Here is a 20750-nt window from a genome sequence, read left to right on the forward strand (position 1 = left end):
CAAATATTTAAATTTATGCATGCAAATAAGCCCACTGAAGACCATAATCCTGAGGATCAGAGCACCATCTGTAAAGTGCATTCATAGACTCCATAGTTCATTTACCCAGCACAGGTCTGAAAAACAGTTTGGAAATTTGTTCTCCTCATTGTTTCAACCAGTCCAGCTCCTGTTTCAAGCATGCAGCCCAAAACCAAACTACTCAGGAAGGTCCAGTTTCATAAAATGATTCACACAACCAATTTTCAATTGCAGAAATTCTAATAAAGAGCAAGCAGTTGCAACAGGCAGCTGAAGCAAGCTATTGTGAAACATAAAAAAAACCCCACACCTACTTACATATCACCATTACAGTATTTCCCCAACAGTAATGCAAATAATAAACTTGGCATCAGCTCACATTCAGGAAAATCTCTAATATATCCTGCAGGTGTGCCAAGCAGAAAAGCAAGACCAGGCATTGGGTGTGTCAAATTCCTTCAGCTGCTACCAGCAAAATATTGCACTTTTCCATCTCTAAAATAAACTTACAAGATACAACCAAAGATCCAGGAAAGTGAAACTTCCCCTGCAACTAAACAGAGTCTGCCCTTTTGGATAATTTACTGCAAAATAAATTCCTCCCATAGGAGGAAAACAAAATCATTCTTTCTCAACAAATCCACTTGGTAAGCAGCCTAATGTAAGATGTCAGAGAATTTCCAGTGTTCTCATCCTAGCTCACATTTAGGGTTTGTACACCTGCATTTGTGCTTATGGCAAGAGGTTTGAAATTTCTCCTAAGTATGAGGAAGATTAAGTTGAGACTGCAGTTCCAAAACAAAAAAAAAAAAAAAATAGGTAAAATATTATATTTTTTCTAGTCTGTATCACAACAATGTGAGGAAGAAAGTTCCAACTTGTTTTAATAATTGTCCCAGGTATACAACCATTAGTAAACCTTTTCCATAGCATCTTTTTTTCCACCTCAAAAGGGCTTTATTTGTCTTGAATGTCACAATGTCAGGTGCTACCTAATCTCAGCAGGCTGGACCACAGAACCACAACTGCTCTCACTCACAGTGACCTCTCTGAGAGCAGCCTCAGAGCACTGTAATGAATTTGAATACAGATTCATCAGGAATATATCTAGAATTATACAATAAATTCAGCAGTGAAACTGTGTTTTATAACATACAGCATGACACAACAGGCAAGAAAATACCCACAGCACCAAGCATTATCCACATCATTCATAAGTCAGTGAGCCTTCTTTTATATGAGAGGTTCCAAAAGACTGTGTTGATGAAAATAAATTTTCTTTCTGCTTTTGAATGATATTTTGTGTCTCAAAATGCTGGCAATTTAATTTTTATTATGAAGTTCCTTGCTTAAAATATCGTTTTTAAGTAATAATAGCTAAAAGAAACGTTGGCTGCAGTGTCTGCGTTTTAACAGTGGATGGCACCAATCACCTCAGAAATTGCCTCCCTAAATGGTAGATTGCATTCTTATGTTTGAACCTTGCAGCATAATTCTACGGGAAAGCAAAATGCAAATGTCTAAACAACAAAAACAGGGGGGAAAAAAATGTCTTCAGGAAAGTACTTCAGGGAATATGACACTCCCTGTCAAAACCATCGTGTGCAGAATGAGTGTTAGTGTGCAAATGCAGCCTGTGCACACAGATTATTTTTTTTTTCATTTTACCACTGTCACAGACAAATATTTTATTTGGCTCAAAGAATGACTTCAAATTCAGATTGGAAAATGTATGTAGCAGTACCTGGGCATAAGCTTTTAGTGAGATTTTCCTATGGGCTAAGAACTGCAAACTGTCATTTGCTTTAAAAGTTCTAATAGGGATACAAGTGGCTTTATAAAAATTATATGTCATATTTCTGTAGTAAGCCTTTCCTGGTTAAACATACAAGTAGATTAAAACAATATATGTACATTTAAATGCACAAGAATAAAATATTTCTTTAATGAACAGCTGCTAAAGTCTAAGTTCACAGTGATGCTAAAGAGATGGCCAAAAGAAGCAGGAATCAAATAGTTCCAAGGGGAACTTGGAAAACACTAACCTGTGTCTGGGATGGTATGAAAGGAGACATTTACTCCTTTGTACAACAGCTGGTCTGTATTGTCAGCTCCAGGCACTTAAAAGTCAACAGCAGTCCCAGAAATACTTTTTAAGACCTAATCTTATCCTTCACGTCTCTTTTACAGCTTGGGGATGGGGTGGGGGGCGCTAAGTAAAAATGTGTCCTCTATATTTTCCGAGCTATCAGAGCTAAAGATTTGGGGATGGGAGCTACACTTCTGTCCCCTGCCATCAGAAGGGATAAGGCTTGCATTTATTTTTAAATTAAATCCAAGTAGGCAATACCAGAGCTGCCTGTGCCAAGAGTGTGTCACACCAAGGTTTCCCCGCCGGGCGGGCGGGAGCCTCCGGCTGTGGCCACGGGGCGGGGAGCGGCCCCTCCGTGGGGCTGTGCCGGGCGATAAGGGCGATAAGGACGACAAGGGCGATCAGGGCAGCGGGGAGAGCCCACATTCTCCTGGGGGACACAGACAGGGACGAGAGGAGCCGAGGGGCGGGGAACGACCGGGAGGCGGGGAGAGATTGCCCGGGAGGCGGGGACAGGGAGGCCGTGCCGTGAGAGCTCTGTGCAGTTCCGGGCTCCTCAGCAGCCGAGGCGGGAGCTGGTGGAGAATGGAGGCCGAAGGCAAAGCACCTCCTGGAGCGAGTCATGCGGAGGGTGACAAAGCTGCTCAGGGGACTGGAGCATCTCTTACGGGGAAGGGCTGAGGGAGCTGGGCCTGTTCAGCCTCGGGAAGAGACGACTGAGAGGGGACCTGATTAATGTGTATAAATATCTAAAGAGGGAGTGCCAGGAGGACGGACCAGGCTCTGCTCGGTGGTGAAACTGAGGCACAGGAAGTTCCGCCTGAATATAAGGAAGAATTTCTCTCCTGTGCAGTGGCTGCGCACTGGAACAGTTGCCCAGACAGGCTATGTAGTGTGGAGCTGCCCCAGCCCGGCCTCTGCGCGGTGCTGTGCCACATGTCTCGGGACGGCCCTGCCCGGCCAGCCCCAGCCGGCCTGGGCGCGGTGCTGTGCCGCGTGCCGCGTGCCCCGGGACCTCCCGAGCAGGCATCCTGTCCCGCCGTGGCCCCGCCCTGCGGCCCTCAGGGGGCGGTGCGGCCCCGCCCACACGGCGGAGGGGCGGGGCTAGGCGGGGCGGGGCCAGGCCGCCGGTGCTAACCATGGTGGCGCGGCTGCGGGCGGGCGCTGCCCGGCGCCGTCGCGGGCCGATGACGCGGGCGGTCGGTGCGGCGGTTCCCGGTGTCGCTGTTCCCGGTGCGATGGGATTGCGCGCCCCGCGCTGATGGCGGCCCGCCGGACACCGCACGGCTCCGCGCCGGAGCCCAGGGTGGATGAGTTCACCGTCCCCGCCGAGAAGAGCCGCCTCCTGGAGCGCAGCCGGGACCGCATCGAGGGCTTGTTCGAGGTGCGGCTGGCCGTGCTGGGGGCGCAGGGGGACTGGCGGCCCGCGCTGCAGCCGCCCAACGCCAGCGCCAGGATCTGGGTGCAGCTGGCGGGCTGCACGAAGGCCGTGAGCAGCGCCAAGGTACGGGGCCCGGCGGGGCGCCGGGGCCGGGGCAGCGGGGCTGGCGTGCGGAGGGGCCCGCCGGCTTGGGGGAAGAAGGGGTGGGGAAAAGCCGAGTGCCCCAGGAGGAAACAGAAACGGCGCTGCCTTGGCAGGTGGGTGTGTGCCCGGTGCCAGGGAGTCTCCCGCCGTGTTGACATAAGCGCAGGGAATAAAGCGAAACAACTCAGCTGGGAAGAGCGAAGTTCACGGGCAGTGCGTTATGAAATAGCCCGGCCCGCAGCTGAGGGGGAGCACCGCTGGGGATGGGCCGAGGTTTGTTTTAAAGCGAGATTAAAATGTTTCGCTTTCCTTCTTCCTCCCGGAGACAAGAAATTCCTCGGAGTTGTTTGGGCGTTGCCATGTTTTGCTTTACGGACTTCGCTTATTCTGTGGCATTTAGCGGCTCGTTGGCAAAGCTCTCACTAAAGCTTAACGCATTTATTATTTCCTTCGTATAAAAGTTGTCAGATCTGAACAGTTTCACCAGGCTGGAGCAGATAGTTCTCTTTTCAACCCAGCTGTGATGGTTTAAGAGAACTGTCTGTGCGGGTTGTGTCTCAGAGGGGGCAGCAGTTGCTGTAGTGGCTTCACGCGTGTTAAATGTCTTGCACAACTAAACTTTGGGGGGAGTTTCTCAGCAGTCATGCTGAAATCGATATTACTCATAATGAGCCTGGCAAGTACAGCTGTTGTGATGAGAAGTTTGGTGTGAGCAGTAGCTAGGCTGAAGGTGCCTTTCCAACCCAAAATCTCGATGTATGGGCGTTGGGCGGATCCATCCGGAGCATGTGTTTTGTGACTGATTTCAGACAAAATCTTGATTCCTTACCTGTGTCATACACGTGTTCCTTCAACAGAAGGAGGCAGTTCGGGAAAAATAATACTATCTGAAAGAATAAATAGTATACTGTATTGACCGAGTTTTGAACTCTTGACACATTTAAAACTACTATAAGGTAGTATAGTGAATTTACCTTTACCTGTAGTAGTTTACAGATGGCAGAAATAGCATTGGGATGATTTTTTTTGTTTGTTTTGTTTTTTGTTTTCTTTTGTGTTTGAAAATCTTGAACTTCACGAACACAGAAGTATCTGGAGCCTGGAGTTTTCTCAGTCAGTAACAAAAATATAGGATGGATGCTAGCATTGTAACCCTTAGGAAATGTACTTTGAAACTTTTTAGAAGTTCAGGTTTATGGACTAGGTAGAACCCTAGTGAAAGGCATTTATTCACAAAGAGTTCTCTTTGACCAAAGAATAGGGATAGGAAAATAAATCTCTTCTGACAGTCTCTTAAACTGTTTGATCTACAAATTTTGTTACCTGTTACTATCAGGTATAAACAAGAAAATATAAAAGAGCCTTCTGTGAGATCTATTTAAAGATCATTTTAGATATTGGTGTTTTATTTCTATTGTCCTGTTTACTGGTAGTGTTTACTTTCTGACATGACTTATGCTAAGTTTGCTTTGTTTTCTAATGCTTCTGTCCATTACTGACCTAGTAAAAACCAATGGGATGTGTTGGGATTTCACAACTATTCACTCTGCTCTCTTTCTCCCCTTAGGAGTACATCAAGGGAGTGTGTGAACCTGAGCTAGAAGAAAAGGAGTACTACCCAAAGGACATGCACTGCATCTTCGTTGGTGCACAGAGCCTGTTTCTCAACAGCCTTATTCAGGATACCTGTGCTGATGTAACAGTGCTGGAAATGGGATTGCTCAGTATTAAGGGGGGTGCAGAAGCTGTTGTTATGGCACAAAGTCATGTGCAGCAGTTTGTGAAGCTTTTTGAGAATAATGAAAGTTTATTGAATGACAATGAATCAGAGATTAAAAAGCAGTTCAGACAATTTGTGGAAGCACATGCAGATAAGTATACAATGGATTTACTGATTTTGCCTAGTGCACTAAAAAGAGAGCTCCTAGCTCTCACCCAAATTGCTGTTTCTGAAGGGAAGACTGATATAATAGACCTCACAGGCTCTGACAGCCCACAGCAACTTGGACAGAACAGCACCTCCAGAGTCATTGCTGCAAACAGAGACGGAAGGGCAGGTGGGGAGGAAGCAAGAAGCAATGCTGGCACACCTGTAACTGAGCTGACAAAACAAATGGACACTGTGCTTTCTGATGCTTCTGAAACAAGATTTGTTCCCATAAAGGACCCTCTGTTAGAGGCAGTGGCCTCTAAAGAGAGGCAGTCATGTAAAAGAAGGTCCTCTGATGAGGAGGAAAGGCTCCCTAAAAAGCATTTCTCTTTGGAAAAGGATCCACAAGTGAAATCTGCTTTACACAAGAATCCTTCGAACCCTGATGCAGTTATTGATCTGGTTTTGGATAGCTGCATTGAATCAGATGGTCCTACTTACTGCCTTAAAGAAGGTGATGCTCTCACTGAGGAAATGGAATATAAGATTCTTGTGAACTTTTTCAGAACAATGGGATATTCCCAAAATATTGTAGAAAAGGTTATCGGTATCCTAGGACAATCTGCGGAACCGTTACTATTGCTAGAAGAAATTGAAAAGGAAAATTTGAAGTTTAAAAAAGAACATGAACAGTCGTCTCAAAAGCCTAGAACTGTCTGTCTTCCTTTAGGAAATAATGTAAATAATTCACAAAAGCTAGAAGACAAAGGCGTTTCTGGGAATAAAAGTCCACTTAAATCCAGCCATACTTCAAAGGAGACAAAAAATGAATATCACCAAGTGAGAGGTGCTTCAGACACACAAGTTGGTGCAGAAGATAAAATGCATAGATTGGTATGCAAATCTTCTCCTCCTCCCAGCAAAAATTCAGTTCTGTGCTATAAACAGAGAGATGTTTATGGCCCTGGTAAGAATCACAACCCAAGGTTAAGCAGTGTAGAAACTGACAGTGGGGTGCCTTCCAGCACTGTGCACGCCAGAGCTCTAAAAGATGTTGGCTTTGTAGCCAGGGGGAGCTCAGATGTACAGCATATCTCAAGTAAGAGTAAAACTGCATTTCAGCAAAAAACTGGAGGGCCCTCAACTGTACAGAACAGCCACCCTGGTTCTGAGGAGCAGCTGGGACACTGCAGCTCTTCCCAAGCGAGGCCTCTCCACCAGCACCTTTCCCAAACCTCGCATTGTGACAATCCTGTCCCAGACCGGTTACTGTCTTCACAAAAACACCCTTCAAATCCAAACAGAGACACAATGGGACCGCATCCAGATCATTCAGTTACTGGAGTTCAAAGATTTTTGGACTCTCTGAAGAAGCCATACAAACTGGAGTTGATAAATGAGCCTGGAAAACCATATTTAAAACATATAATTATTGACGGAAGCAATGTTGCAATTTCGTAAGTATTTTTCTTTTCAGCTGTCCTTTTATTAACAGTTCACTGAACTTTCAGATGAAATAGGGGCTGAGAGGTTGCAGTGGCATGTGTTAAGGTTCTGCTAGCTAGGTTTTTGTGTGCATGTACACAGTTGTGCCATTTCAGTGTAACCTTATTTGAATCACCACTGTTCAGCTCAATGTAACGCTTCAGTCAGAAGTAATCTCAGGGCAAGCTTTGCTCTGTTGCAATCAGTGTTATGCATGAAGTTTAATTTGCTTTGCCAGTGCCTAACAACGAGGCTAAATTATTGCCAACTTAAGTGGTTTGGGGGAATTTTTTGTGCTCTTAACATCTTGTAGTCTTAAAGTGGAGGTTCTCATCTAACAGTGACATATTTCTCATCCAACAGCATTGCATATTAGTGCTTGGATTCTGTTATGCTTTGCAAATGTATATATGTATATTTACCAATTCTGAATGTGTATTACTGAGGTTCCAATATTTCCTTCATGCACCCCAGTGGATTGGCTGCATACATCTCACATTGGAGTAGGGCATAGTAGCTGGTTGCTACTGACACAGAGTCCCCAAAAAGGCTATATAACATCTGGTGTCTCCTACCCAGCCAAATGAAAACTGGTTATGAGACATAAAGGACAGAGCTGCCTCAAAACAGCAGAACCATTGAGATATTCAAATGTCCTACTAAATAACCAATCATGGAGGTAATTCTGCAGCTTCCCTCTGGCTAAATAATGCCTCATTTGTTTCTTACATTTCATAAAGTGAAGAGTTGTTTGCAAAATTGCTTTGAATTGTTCTCACTTTTACTTCTCAATACCTTCAGAACTGCTTCCATGCCTGTGGTGGTTCAGGGTTCTTTTGGCCCCCTTTTTTGATGGGGGTGTGGGTATCAATGCATCACCCACATGCTTAGACTAATGCTGTATGGGTTCCTGAATCAGTGCTTGCCTCATAAGTCTAGAAAGCTGAAAAAGCTGTACAATATTTTCTTTTGACACGTGCAGCATGTTGATCCTTTATCACATTGTCTCAGGGTGCCTGTGGAATGAGAGAATGCCCAGAGTTTACCCTAGCTGCTAACAAGTAATTTTTTTTAGTTGCCTGGTTTTGTATGCTGAAAACAGGCCTTTTGAAGGCAGACTGCAATATCCAATTGTTGGATCATTTAAATTTTATTAAAATGTGGAAAAAACTCAGAATGAAAGAATAATTGAATAATTATCTTCCTTGAATAGTTTGTAAATAATATGTACTTGTGGTGGTGCATCCAATCAGAAACATCAGGTGCCCAAACAAGGTGGGAAGCAAAGGGTAAACAATTATCCTTTGAAGCCTTGGTAAACTGTTTACCTGAATCATAGCCCAGGTGGAGGGGCACCATTGCTCCTACACTTTGGGAAAGAAAGCCCACGAGTTACTGGGTTGGGTTGTGGCCAGGGGGACCCTTCCTGCTGGCCACAGTCAGTCCTCCTGTGACCCTGTAGCCAGCAGTCCTGAGTGAGGCTCTGAGAGCTCTCCTGGGGCTCAGCAGCTGTGCCAGCACCTCCCTGCAGTGGGACACTGCCCACAGCTGCCAAATCCTCACCTTTGTCATACTCAGAGGACTGTTCCTGGTGTCAAAGCTCCCACACACCTCTCCACATTTCCTGAGATGTGACCCTTGCATGTTGGGAAATGCAAAGGGACTTGCTGGGAGCATTTCAAGCTGAGTGGAATTTGTTGATGAGTTCCTTTAGGCACAGGGAATTAGATGTTCACATTGTGTACCTGTGTGTGTGTGTGTGTACTGATCATGGTATGAATGTTACTGCCTCAAATCTACCATTAAGTCATTGTTACCACTACAGCCAGCCCTATGGAATTACTTTGTCAATGTCAAAGTACTCCATGATTAAGTGCTGCTAAACCCTTTTGCACCCTTATCTTGCCATCCATTTGCTTTGCACCCTCACCCCCTTCTGCATTCCTGACTTCTGTGTAAATCAGTGCAAACTGATTCTAATTTGATCTTTGTATGCCTTAACCTGTGCAGTAAATAATGAACTTACTCTTCACAAGTTCACAAGAGTGAATGTTGCCTCCAAACTGTGTGAAGCCATATTTTCACAAATTCACATCAAACCTTGCCTTTGGCGATACCTTTGGCAGTGCTTCTTTAGCGATACCTTTGACAGTGTTTCTTTAAGTAGCCAAACCACTTATTTGTGACAGTATTTACTTTAGTCACAAACCAAAGGGAAAGTGTTACATGACCCAGAAGGCAACCTGCTCTTTGCTGCTTTGTGCTGCTTGTGATCATCTTTTGTTTAATTTAGGAAATACCTTTGTAGGGTCTTCACAGGATTTTAAAGAACTGAGACAGGCAAAGGCAGTATTTGCAATGGCATTTGGAGAACAGATGCAGTCTTTGAGATGGATATCTTGAAAAGACCCATCTTGCTGTGGTGATTTGCTGTCCCTTCAGGTGTTTATCTAACTCAGTTAAAACACTTCTAATTTAATTTAGCTTAGCAGTGACATATTTTTTCATGTTATAGCTTACATTAATTCTACATGTTATTTGATGAAGTTGCTTCTATTTGCATGCTCTTTTAAGTTGTAGCAGAGCAGAATTTTGTGAACATTCAGGACAAATTGGCAGCTCTTGTATACCTTATGTCCCATAAGGTGTACAAAGAGTAACTCTTCTATGAAAATTGCCTTTTGTTTTTGACTGTTCTTGACACCAAGAATGCTTAATTTTATTAAGGGCAGGTGTGGCATAGTATTTTTTTCCTCTGGAAATTCTGTTAGTAAGTCAGATTTTTTTGCCTTTTGTATTTCAGATATGGCTTATTCATTTTTCTGCCTTTCTACATAAAGAATTCCTCTTGAAATTCAGAGAACCTTAATAGATTTACATTTTGATAAGCATATTTTTTACAGAATTGACAAAACTGGAAAAGGATAAATGAATGCTCCTAAAGGCTGAGTAAAATATTTCCATGGAAATGCTTTAATGACCATTATGTTGGGAAGATTTCTTGGTAGGTTAAATTAGGGTTTAAATATAGGATTCTGTTCAAAACTGACAGGGCTTACTATTAGGGTTAATAATAAGCACTTGCCTATTATTTGGGAGACTGGTTTCAAAAAGGAATACCACTTGCTCACTTATTGTTAAAAGTACTTTGTAGTGATTTGACATCTAATTCAAAACATAGATTATACACTATTTTGCAAGACATGCTTTGGCTGTTCATGCCATCAGTGCTCAATCAGTGTGTCTTTTCTAGGGAATCATATCTTTGTTTTGTCTAAGTGTAGCCTCTCTAGAAATGCTGAAGCCTGGTTAGACAGTTAATTGTGCCATGTGTTCAACAGGCAAATAGGGTCACTGGGATAATTCCAGTTGGGAAGGGCCTCACAAGGTCATCAATTGAAATCTTTGTGTCCCCTCATTTTAGGCAGTTGCTGGTTTTTCTGGAAAGTCACGTAAGAGACTTGTAAAAACAGATAATGAATATCTTATTGAATATCAATCTTATTTAATTGAGAAAAAGATTAATGCCAAGATACAATGTTTTGAAAATGTTTCTCCAAAGAAATTTCATTATTTTGCTTCAGAGCAATTGTTCAGACTGTTGAAATGAAGAGAGAGGAGGCCCTAGTGGTTTCCAGAGAGCTGTTCAGATGTAATCCTTGGTAATCAGTTGAACCAAAGGTGTTCTGTTTTGTAGTAGGACTGTATTTGGAACTGCTACAATATTGGATTATTATCGTTTTAATCTATACTCAATAGAGTTCAGAAACCATCACTATGGGCCTCTTTTTTTAAAGCTAAACCTGCTTCTGATTACTCCATTGTTGTTGTGCCCAGGAAACTGAAAGGAGACTGAGCTATGAAGTTGCAAAGTGATGTATTTGTTATCTTCTGCTGAAGAGCTCTTTCCATTTAGAACATTCCTTATCTTTAACATCATCTGCCTTTTCTTTTCCTGAGGCTCTGTGTGAGACTTTCAGCTTCACTTTGCAAGGTTTTGTTCCATTTTTTTTGTTTTCCTGGTAGTAAAACCCTAGTGAATTTAATCTCCCTTCTTTTTGTTTCACTCTCAGTCATGGTCTGAGGAAATTCTTCTCCTGTCGAGGAATTGCAATAGCTGTTGACTACTTTTGGAAACGTGGCCACAGAAATATTACTGTGTTTGTTCCACAGTGGAGAACAAGACGTGACCCTTCCATTACAGGTGAGGGACATTTCCTAATGCTTCCTTAATTAAAGCAGACTGTAACTTTTTCTTTGAGACTTCTGTGAAGAATAAATGGAGAAGAAATGATTCATCAAATGTTGAACAGGAGCAATCTGGCTGCTCAGCGTGAATAATTGGGTTTGCATACCCAATGTGAGAGATCCTGAAATGCTCTTTAGGCTAGCAGGTGTGCCATCAGTAGAGGCCTTTTTGGGTTGGTTTTTGTTTGCTCTTTAATTTCTAGTTTTGACCTCCCTTTTCTCCTTTTTTATATGAGCAATTCATCACCTATCAATGACATTTCTCTAGCTTAATTGGTACAAAAATAGCCCATCTTCTCTCTGGTAATTTTATCTCAAACTAATTGTCAAATCATGTTTTAACAGAGCAGAATTTCTTAACGCAGCTCGAGGATGTTGGAATATTGTCTTTAACCCCTGCAAGGATGGTTTTAGGAGCAAGAATTGCTGCTCATGATGACAGGTACAGAATATATGTAGTTTTAAAGTCTTTTTGAACATCTGACTAATGGTTGTAAAAGCTCAATATTTCATGAGCAGTTCTGTTAGCTTGTTCTGCAACCTTTCTAGACAGAGCTAAGCATCCAACTTAAGACTCAATTTTACATCTGTTGCATTATTTCACTGTTGTAGGAAACACTATTGTGTATTCAGAAAGTCATGGAGAACTACAAATTTTCATGGCAATTAAAAAAAAAAGGCTATCTGAAGAAATTAATCCTCCAGTAATGTTTTTATGCTTTCCTGGTCATCATTCTATCCCTGAACTGTCTTTTATTCTTGGGGCATAAATCAGCTGCTGATCAGAGAGCATTTAGCTCCATTTTCTTCTTGATGCCACATTGGCACACAGACCTTGCTGTGTGTTTGAAGCAGTGTGTTTGTAACAATGCATAAGCCAGTGAACCTCCAAGTTAATTTGACCACCAAAGATCAACTTTAAAATGTGGAGATCATCTGTCAGTGAACAAGACACAGTAAGCTTTAGCAGTCTGTGGCAGTTTCCTAGTACTTCATTAATGTTTTATATATACCCAGCCTTTCATAAGAAATGCTCTGGCAGTGCAGTTGAGATTACTGTGGAAATAAATGGTATAATAACATATTTGCACTTTTGTTAAAAGCAGGCACTTTCCTTTAAAAGGACACCATCCATTACCTTGTGGCTAAAATTGATTCAAATGGCAAAAAATGTATTTTCAGAGACATTATAAAAGAAAGCAAACATTTTTTCCTTAATAAATCAGTAGTTGTTTTGTCATAGTTTAACAGAAGGGTTTTTAAGAGGTTGACAGAGCAAACAACTAATGTACAGAACATTGACTTGCAGAACACAGTCATTAATGCTAAGCAAAAAAGTGTATGACAATGAGTTTGTGTTGGATTGTGTAATAAATACTGTACTGCATAAAGCATGCCATTTACCTGTGCAGATATTTAGATCATGGGGTTTGGAGGCTTTTGCTTGTGTGGGTTTGTTTGTTTGGGTTTTTTAATGGGGAAGAAAACATCCCATGAAAACTCTGCTGCACTAAATAAGTGCATGCCGCCCAAAACATTGTTGTAAGTTTAAGGTGGGTAAAAACAGAGTCATTTCCTGGTAATGAAGGTGCTTGTTTTCATGCAAGTAGATTACTTTGGGATGATGAAATGTTTAGTTTTTTTAAGCCTTTCGATTGTTTTCAGCAAAGCAAGCTTAGTGATCTTTGAAATTAATTTTACAGATTTTTGTTACACCTTGCTGCTAAAACCGGAGGTGTTATTGTGACTAATGATAACTTCAGAGAATTTGTGACAGAATCATTTGCCTGGAGAGAAATTATTCAAAAAAGGTAATTATTGAATTTCTGTGAAGTCTTAAAAGGATGTCTGTCCTTGCAGTTGTAGGCATTCTACCTACATGTGGGATTTTGCTCTCTAATTAATCTGTCATGCAGTTCTGCTAGATCCAAATAAAGTACTCTGTGACTCACTGTGGTGATTCATGGCCTTACAGTCATGTGTTGAGTAGTCCAATACCCTTGTTATTCATATATTCTGTCATGTATGAGTGCTAATTGCTCTCATAAGCAGTAGCTTGGTGTAACAGCATGTGTGTCACTTCTGAAGGTCGGTGTTGGATCTTGTTTGAGCAGTCCACTTTCACAGCCTCTCTTGTCTGAAAGCTCTTTTTTTTCAGGGAGCCATGATAGCTGATGAGGATGTAGTCTCACTTTTAATTATTCAGAATCAATCACTCTTTACTCAAGTGGGACAGACTGTCATAGCTAAACAAAATTAACACTTGTAGCATATCCATGTAGCCATTTCCTTGCAAGTGTTTTTCTTTGGGTTCAGATGAGTTCACTTAGTTATCAAATATCCCTGCTTCATCTTGTGGACTCGTTTCTGCTTGTTTCTTCTTGTTTGTTGGGTTTGGGTGTTTGGGATTTTTTTTTTTCCAGTTTCAGTTAAATCAGGTTATTTTACTGCTGAGGTGTGATCTGTTAGTAAAATTCCCCACTAATCCCTCAGTGTCCCTGACATTTTCTGAAGGTACATCTGTTACAGTGGCTGGGGTCAGTATAGCTCTAATGAAATAAGGAACTAAAAACTTGTCCTGGATTCTCACAGTATGGCTGTGAGACCATGGAGTTGATGCTGGCTAATCATGTATGCATTTACATCATTTCTTGAGTGAATTCTACCCAAGTCAGGTTCTGTTCTTCCACAGAACTTTAGCAAGAATACTTGATGTGGCATCTTGAGTCTGTGGTTTTTTAAGAGCTTATGTTAACATCTGCTATTAGTTTTACTTCTGGGGAAATTCCACTGTACCAAATCTTCTCCTTACAGATAAATTTCACTTGAACTCGATTTGGTTATTTTTTTTAATACAGATTTCTACCTGTCCCAAAGTGACTCCAGAAAAAAGGTTTTGTGTTGTAACTGTAAGCATTTAATGCTATATTTGCTAGTTGTGTGGCTTTCTGCCAACACAGGCATTTCAGCTACATGACTGAAGATCCTTGCAAGGAAAAGGAGTTAAAACAACCAAAAAAATTCTGATCACCTGGAAAATTCCACCATAGTCTTGTTGCAAATCTTCAGTCATAAAACAGTTGCTGTAAAAAAAAAAGGGGAAAAGCTGTGTTTTGCAGTGTAATAGGGAGAGTTCACAGCTCCCATGGAATTATTTTGACAGGGAATGCTGGTTGTGTCTTAGCTGGGTTTACTAATTAGTCTTTACAGACTCCTGATGTGGTGTCTACTCTAAGGAAATTCATCCTGTGCTACAAAGGTGAAGGACAACAAGGGTGAAATACCTTGTTATTTAAAAGAACTCTCTTGCAGGTTGCTCCAGTACACTTTTGCTGGTGACATATTTATGGTTCCTGATGATCCTTTGGGAAGAAATGGACCCAGATTAGATGACTTCCTTCGAAGTGAAGGCTGTTCTAGGTATAAACACTGTTTTCACTTTTGTTTGACACAGTTATTTCACATTTGAAATAAACTGTTCTCCTGCTTCACTCACACACCTGTAGAGCAGAGTAAAGTTAAGCAGGAACAGTGTAGCATGTAGCAGTTTAACAAAAAAAAAATGAAACAACACATTTTTCCTGTTACTTCAGTTCATTCAGAAACTGCTGGTGACATTTGCCTCTGAGAGCCCTCTGAGAACCGAGATAAGTATGACAAAAGCTTCTTCTGAGATTTGACTGTGGTGGCTTTCATGCACGAGTGTGTTAGCAGCCCCCAGAGGTGCCCGTGGTGGGTGTGTGGTGTTAATTACTCTGATGTTACCTATGACACCTTGGTTGGTCACTTCTTCATAGTGGATAGTGGAACAATAGGTGCTACAAACACTCAGGTTTTCTGTCATGGGGAGACACTTCACCTCAAGGCTGAGGGTACCTTACTGTTGTCAAAACAATTTTTGAGGCATTGTTATTAAATCTTTGTATTTGAGTAATAATTATAAATGTTAATGAACATAAATTGTTCGTTTAAGGTTAATGTACTTTTTAAATGTGCACGTATTCAAAGTATGAATTTTCTTTGTATGAACTGCCAAGATTTGAGGATTAGTTTGCTCTTTAGCAAAAGAAAATAATATTCTGTTCTTTCACCAGTTTGGGAATTAGAAATGCTAAGAATTCTGAGGAGTAGTAAGAGGGCTTTTAAAAACAAGTGAGGTAACTTAAAAATTGTCAATAGAAAAGGCAAGCTATTCTTAAGGATTAATACAAAGAATAAGCAAGAATCTCATCTATTGTAAACATTAGAGGAAAGTAGAACATTGTTATACCATAGATTACAAGCTGATTTGAAAATAAGTGTATTCACATTAAAAAAGCAAGTGCAGTGCTAGAACTCCAGAAGTAAATGGTGATTATTCAAGCTCTTGTACAAAACCTTTGAGAAGAACACTCTGTTTTACCTGCCTGTGTCTGAGAGAAATAAAATGAAAACAGAGTGTTCTGTGGTAGGTGAGTGTGATGATTGTAGAAATGGTGAGTCTTTTGAGAAGACCACAGAAAAGCTTGGTTTCATATCTGTAAATTTGGAACTGGAACTAGGTTTGTGTGTTTGTTTTGGGGTTGGGCTAGTCAGGGGGTCAGGAAGAGCAGAGAAAAACTGCCAGTAAAAAAGAGTTAATTTTATTCCTTCCTCGTGACTTTTCTACACGATTTAAATGATGCAGAAAGCATAAATGGCACCAGGAACTGCATCAGAAACTGGCAGAATCTTCAGCAATTAGAAAACCTTTCCACACTGAGTAACTACAGGTGTCATAACCCAAATGCTTTTAAAATAGAGCTCTGTAATTTAGGTACTGTTTCCCTTGGTGGTAGGAAACTAGACTGTAACATGAGTTCCACTTCACGTTTCTCTGGTATCTGCTGGCGTCTGAAGTAGACTGACCTTTATATTTTGTAGTGCTAGCAGTGCATAGAGTAGCAAAACTTTTTAAAGTCTGAAATGAAATTGCAATAATTAAGAGTATTCAAGTCTTGAGACTGCTAAAACAGCTTCATTGCCCTGTTGAGGATACCCAACAAGGGAAAGAAGGCCCTGATCCAAATATGAGCACAGCTCAGTCCAGGGCAAAAGTACATGAGGAATTGTCTTGTGAAGCACTCTTGGAACTGGTCTGTCAGCATTTTCACATGCTCCATGTCAGTGTACATGTATTCAATGTATCTTTTTACCTATACCTTCATAAAATTTGCTGTAATCTGGCAAGTAAAGGACTCACAGCATACTGAGGCTATTCCTGGGTGATATTAATGTTAACTGTGCTGGATTCATATTGAGAGCTGTTATACCTCCTGTTTTGTTTCACTTTCAAAGAATGTTTGTCATTTGATTCCAGTCAGTAACTGGCTGAGCAGCAGGGATGTTTAAGTTATACACATTTGTCTCTTCTCTCTCATGTACAGAGAACTGCATCTAGAATGTCCTTTAGCTTAATTAATTAAAATTTTTATTTTGTTCCACAGAGATTCCTGGTCAACACACAAGGCTTTACAGAGCAGTGGACAATATTATTCTGAGACATCCTCTTTCCTTCCCAGGATGAGCAGTAGCAGTCAACAGCCTGGAGGCAGAGTGTATGATGATCGTTCATCCCCATTGCTTCCATGGGAAGAAAACACAGAGCCTTGTCCAGCAATTCCACCACAGAGATCTCCCTCAGAAACAGCCCAGCTAAGAGAAGCCCTGATCAGAATTTTTCCTGACTATGATCAAAGGCAGAAGATTGATCAAATACTATTTAATCATCCATTCATGAGAGATCTTAATGCACTGTCTGCCATGGTGCTTGACTGAATGCTTCCACAGCTTTATATCACAACTGCTCTGACTAACGATTATCAATGTGAAGAAAAATGTCGCTCTTTTATGTTACTTTGTGAATATTAAAAACCTAATTTTATTTGTATAAACAAAGATATTTTTGTGTATGTTCTATTGCTAATAGATGCCAGGTTTTGGTAAATTAAAAACTGCTGCTACTACAGATTTTTAGTAATATTTTCCGTGGAAAAAAAAAAAAAGTCTTCTGCTTCACTGGAATTGCTTGTTGAAGCAGTTGCAGTACTCCCTTTTGAGCAGTGTTAGTACTTTTTGCAGAACCCTTTTCCTGGAAGGCAGAATTCCCGTCCTTTGGAGACCCGCGCGTGGGAGCAGCTGCCAGCAGGTGGCGGCTGTGGGTCCGTGAGGAGCCCCGCGAAGGGCGTGAAAGTCCAAGGAAATCCATTTGCTTCTTCAGGCTGGGAGCGCTGTGTGGGGCAGTTAGAAGAGAAAGTGTGAGTTCACAGCTCTCATCGGGAGAAGGTGTTTCGAATTCTTCAAAAGATCTGAAATCTACACTTGTTTTTTAAATTGGAAGTTATCTTGACTATCAGTATTCTTTCAGGGTAGTTTTAATATCTAACAATTGCACTGATCCCCTGTCTGTTCTAAGTGTGAATGGTGTGATGTTAACAGAATGAGACACTGACTGTATAGAAATGGCTTTTTTGTGCAGACCTACAGCTGTAGTCAGCTCCACCTCTTTAGATCTGTTCTGGGATTTATCCCAAAAAGTAAGGGGCAAAAAGGAAGATAATTTATGAAAGCTGACCAATAGGACCATTTTCTAGAGCAGAGCAAAGTTAAGATTGTCTATATCTCTGTACACACTTAAGTCCTTCCTTTTAACCAGTCTCTGGTGCCAAGTGTTCACATGAGTAAAATCAAATTAGGCTGTAAAGACAGCTTGGGCTCCAGAGCCTACATTTAACTTCTGGTGTACTGAGCCTTACCCTGAAGCATTAGTGGCTTTCTCTGCAGTTGCATGGGGTCTGAAATCACTCTTTGTTTATATGCAAAAGAACTGAAATATACTTGAGGAATTGGGGCTTTTGAAAGGCTGTTTGAAAGACTTTTTTGCATGGCCCTTTCATGTTTTGTGAAGTCAGAAACAGAAGGCAGTCTTGCTCTTCCCTGAACACAAGCAACCTGAAAGAGAATTGCAGCAAGAATAAAAAAATTTTATGAGCAGTAGTTACAGCTTCTCAAAAATACAGGTGGTGATGAAGAGAGGCCCTTAATGTTTCTGCATCCAAATAGACAAATCTAAATTATTCTTTTTTCTGTATAAGTGAGTGGGAGATTTGCTATTCAGATGGGCAGAGTCCTTCTGACCAGCACGTTTGCCAAGAACTAGTTCTTACCTGTGAAGTGTTATGTAATCGCTGAGTTCTAACCCCATAAAAATTTAGGCAGGTTCTTAAATCCTGTTTCACTGACTATAGTTGGTATAATTTTAATAAATAGCAAGAGAATAATCACAATCTCCCTCACACTGCCTGGGGGGCCTGTGTACATGTGTGAACATGTTCCTTGAAGAACTTGCCTTCTTTTCATTAGGTCTATCCTTGATTGCATATGTTGTTTCCACTTTATAGGTGCTAGTGTGGGGATATAAATGTATTGTAATCTTTATTTCATAGAGAATTGCTTCATAGAGTTGGAAGGGACCCACGAGGATCATCCCATTCAACTCCTGGCCCCCCACACTTCAATTGCCATCCCATGCCTGAGAGCATTGTCCAAATACTTCTCGAGTTCTGTCAGGCTTGGGGCTGTGCCCACTTCCCTGGGGAGGCTGTTCAGTGCCCAGCCACCCTCTGGGTGAGGAGCTTTATCCTGATCTAACCTAAATCCCCCCACTCAGCTTCAAGCCTCAAGTCCTGTCACGAGATCAAAGAGACTGGTTCCTTTTCTCCTTTCTCTGTTTCTTTCTCCAAAGTCTGTTTCTGAAGCATGCCTCGTGCTATTCAACCTTGGTTGCTGCAAAAACTCAGCTAGAAGTAGTGTTTGGAGTGGAAAATACCAGGGACTTTCCCTTACGTGTGAGTGACCTGGCATTTCCCCTCCCTCCCTTTAAAGGGGTAAAGTCCCGAGGCTGATTCCTGGTGTGGGGCCAAGTGCAGGATTTCTGTGACAAATACAAGAGTTTACTGCCAAAAGGAGTGTTTTCTCTTACGTCTTAAGAGCATGTAATGTAAACAATTTCACTGCAGTTGTCAACAAGCAAAGTTCAGATGAGTCCCAGTAGTCGGTGCTAGTGCTGCTGTTTTCCTTCCTGTCTCAGTGCCTTTTTGGGGTAGCTTGTGTTTTGGAAGAGCATTTCTGAACCAGAGAGAGTGCCTGTGAAAGTTCCATGACAAACAGTGACTCACAGTGTCTTTCTAACGCTGGCAGTGTTTCCTTCTGTTTTGCAAGCTTGCCGGCTATGTTTGATATGAATGCCTTTCCTGCTAGAATTCTGTGTAGCTGCATTAAATGCTATTTTTAGATCTGGGGCTGCATTATGTTCTGGATGGCTCTGTTTTATTGGAAAGGAGTAGCTCTGCTATAATTCATGTATAAGACCTGTTATTTTCACAAATACAGTTTAGAATAATAATGACTTTGCAGATTCTGAGACCTAATCTGCTGTCTGGTATTTGGAGGAGTCTGGTTATGTAAGCAGGTTTTTCTCTGATGTGTTCAGTTTCTCTTTTTTATCGCAGAATGGAAACCCAAGTGCCTTACAACAGCGTAACTCACGGTGTTCAGACAATTCCTACCTTCCTGACTGCTACTGTTTGTGCTCGATTTTGTACCTAAATCTACCAGTTTTGGATATGTTGGTATGTAATTCTCTGCATACAGTGGAAATACTGCAGTGCTCAAGTAGATGGGGTAGATGATAACTTTTAAAGAACAGATGGATTTTAGATTTGTACATTTTTTATCTATGTATTGTGTGCATTTATGTTTAGAATGTGTTTCCATTGCACTGTTCAAACTCTGCTGAGGTGCATATGACAATCCCAAGTTTGTCCTGTCTGCCTTGTGGCTCACCAAGTTCTGTCAGATTGCATTGTATAATTTTTAAATGGCTAATTCAAAGGAAGCATTTTTTTAAGAAGAAACTGGGTTTGAATGCACTGGATCCGCTTTTCAGTCTCCACTTGAGTATTTTTAACTGTTTCAGGAATGATATTTTAAGTGTAAATAAGAGAAATAAAATATTACATATTTTAATTAAACAGAAACAACAGTCCAAAGACATCAGAATTCTGAAATATATCAATTGAGTTTTATTTTATTATCATTTTTCACTGTGATTCAAATCCAAAGTCAAGTATAGTTTTTCTCCCTGGTTGCTGAATGAGCATGCAACATTCAAAGTATTGAGTCTTAGTATTGATAATTTTAAGATAAATCTTTACTGAGCAAAATAAGAGTCTATTCATCAAAAATAAAAGGCTGGCTTGCATGTGTTTTATACAGAAACACACGCGCTTCTCAGTAAGGAGGGGAATCCAAGGCCGGCGCTCCAGCTGTTGGACTGCAGGGGTTGTGCGGGCGTCCCGCGGGGACAGGAAGGCACAGGCGAGAAGGGACAGGAGGGGACAGGAGGGAAGGGACAGGAGAGAAGGGACAGGAGAGAAGGCACAGAAGGGAAGGGACAGGAGGGGACAGGAGGTGGCGCCGCCGTCCCGCGC

The 20750-nt window shown here is 41.5% G+C and overlaps 1 protein-coding gene across 1 annotated transcript; it reads left to right on the forward strand.

Moving 5' to 3' along the window:
- The first annotated feature begins 3324 nt into the window (after nucleotides 1-3324).
- Nucleotides 3325-20479, forward strand: N4BP1 (NEDD4 binding protein 1). The gene is made up of 7 exons (XM_054269383.1): nucleotides 3325-3617; nucleotides 5206-6965; nucleotides 11067-11197; nucleotides 11587-11683; nucleotides 12945-13052; nucleotides 14554-14661; nucleotides 16707-20479. The coding sequence occupies exons 1-7, from the start codon at nucleotides 3375-3377 to the stop codon at nucleotides 17035-17037; spliced, it is 2778 nt and encodes a 925-aa protein (XP_054125358.1). The 5' UTR covers nucleotides 3325-3374; the 3' UTR covers nucleotides 17038-20479.
- Nucleotides 20480-20750: the final 271 nt, after the last annotated feature.

This window comes from Melozone crissalis, unplaced genomic scaffold (assembly GCF_028551555.1).
Source record: "Melozone crissalis strain CALT ecotype California unplaced genomic scaffold, PUWL_Pcris_2 ptg000007l_1, whole genome shotgun sequence".
Lineage (NCBI taxonomy): Eukaryota > Metazoa > Chordata > Aves > Passeriformes > Passerellidae > Melozone > Melozone crissalis.

Coding starts and splice junctions, on each gene's coding strand:
- N4BP1 (XM_054269383.1), top strand. CDS start 3,375: ATGGCGGCCCGCCGGACACCGCACGGCTCCGCGCCGGAGCCCAGGGTG. Junction 6,966..11,066: donor GGAAGCAATGTTGCAATTTC/GTAAGTATTTTT, acceptor TTTCACTCTCAG/TCATGGTCTGAGGAAATTCT. Junction 11,684..12,944: donor ATTGCTGCTCATGATGACAG/GTACAGAATATA, acceptor TTAATTTTACAG/ATTTTTGTTACACCTTGCTG.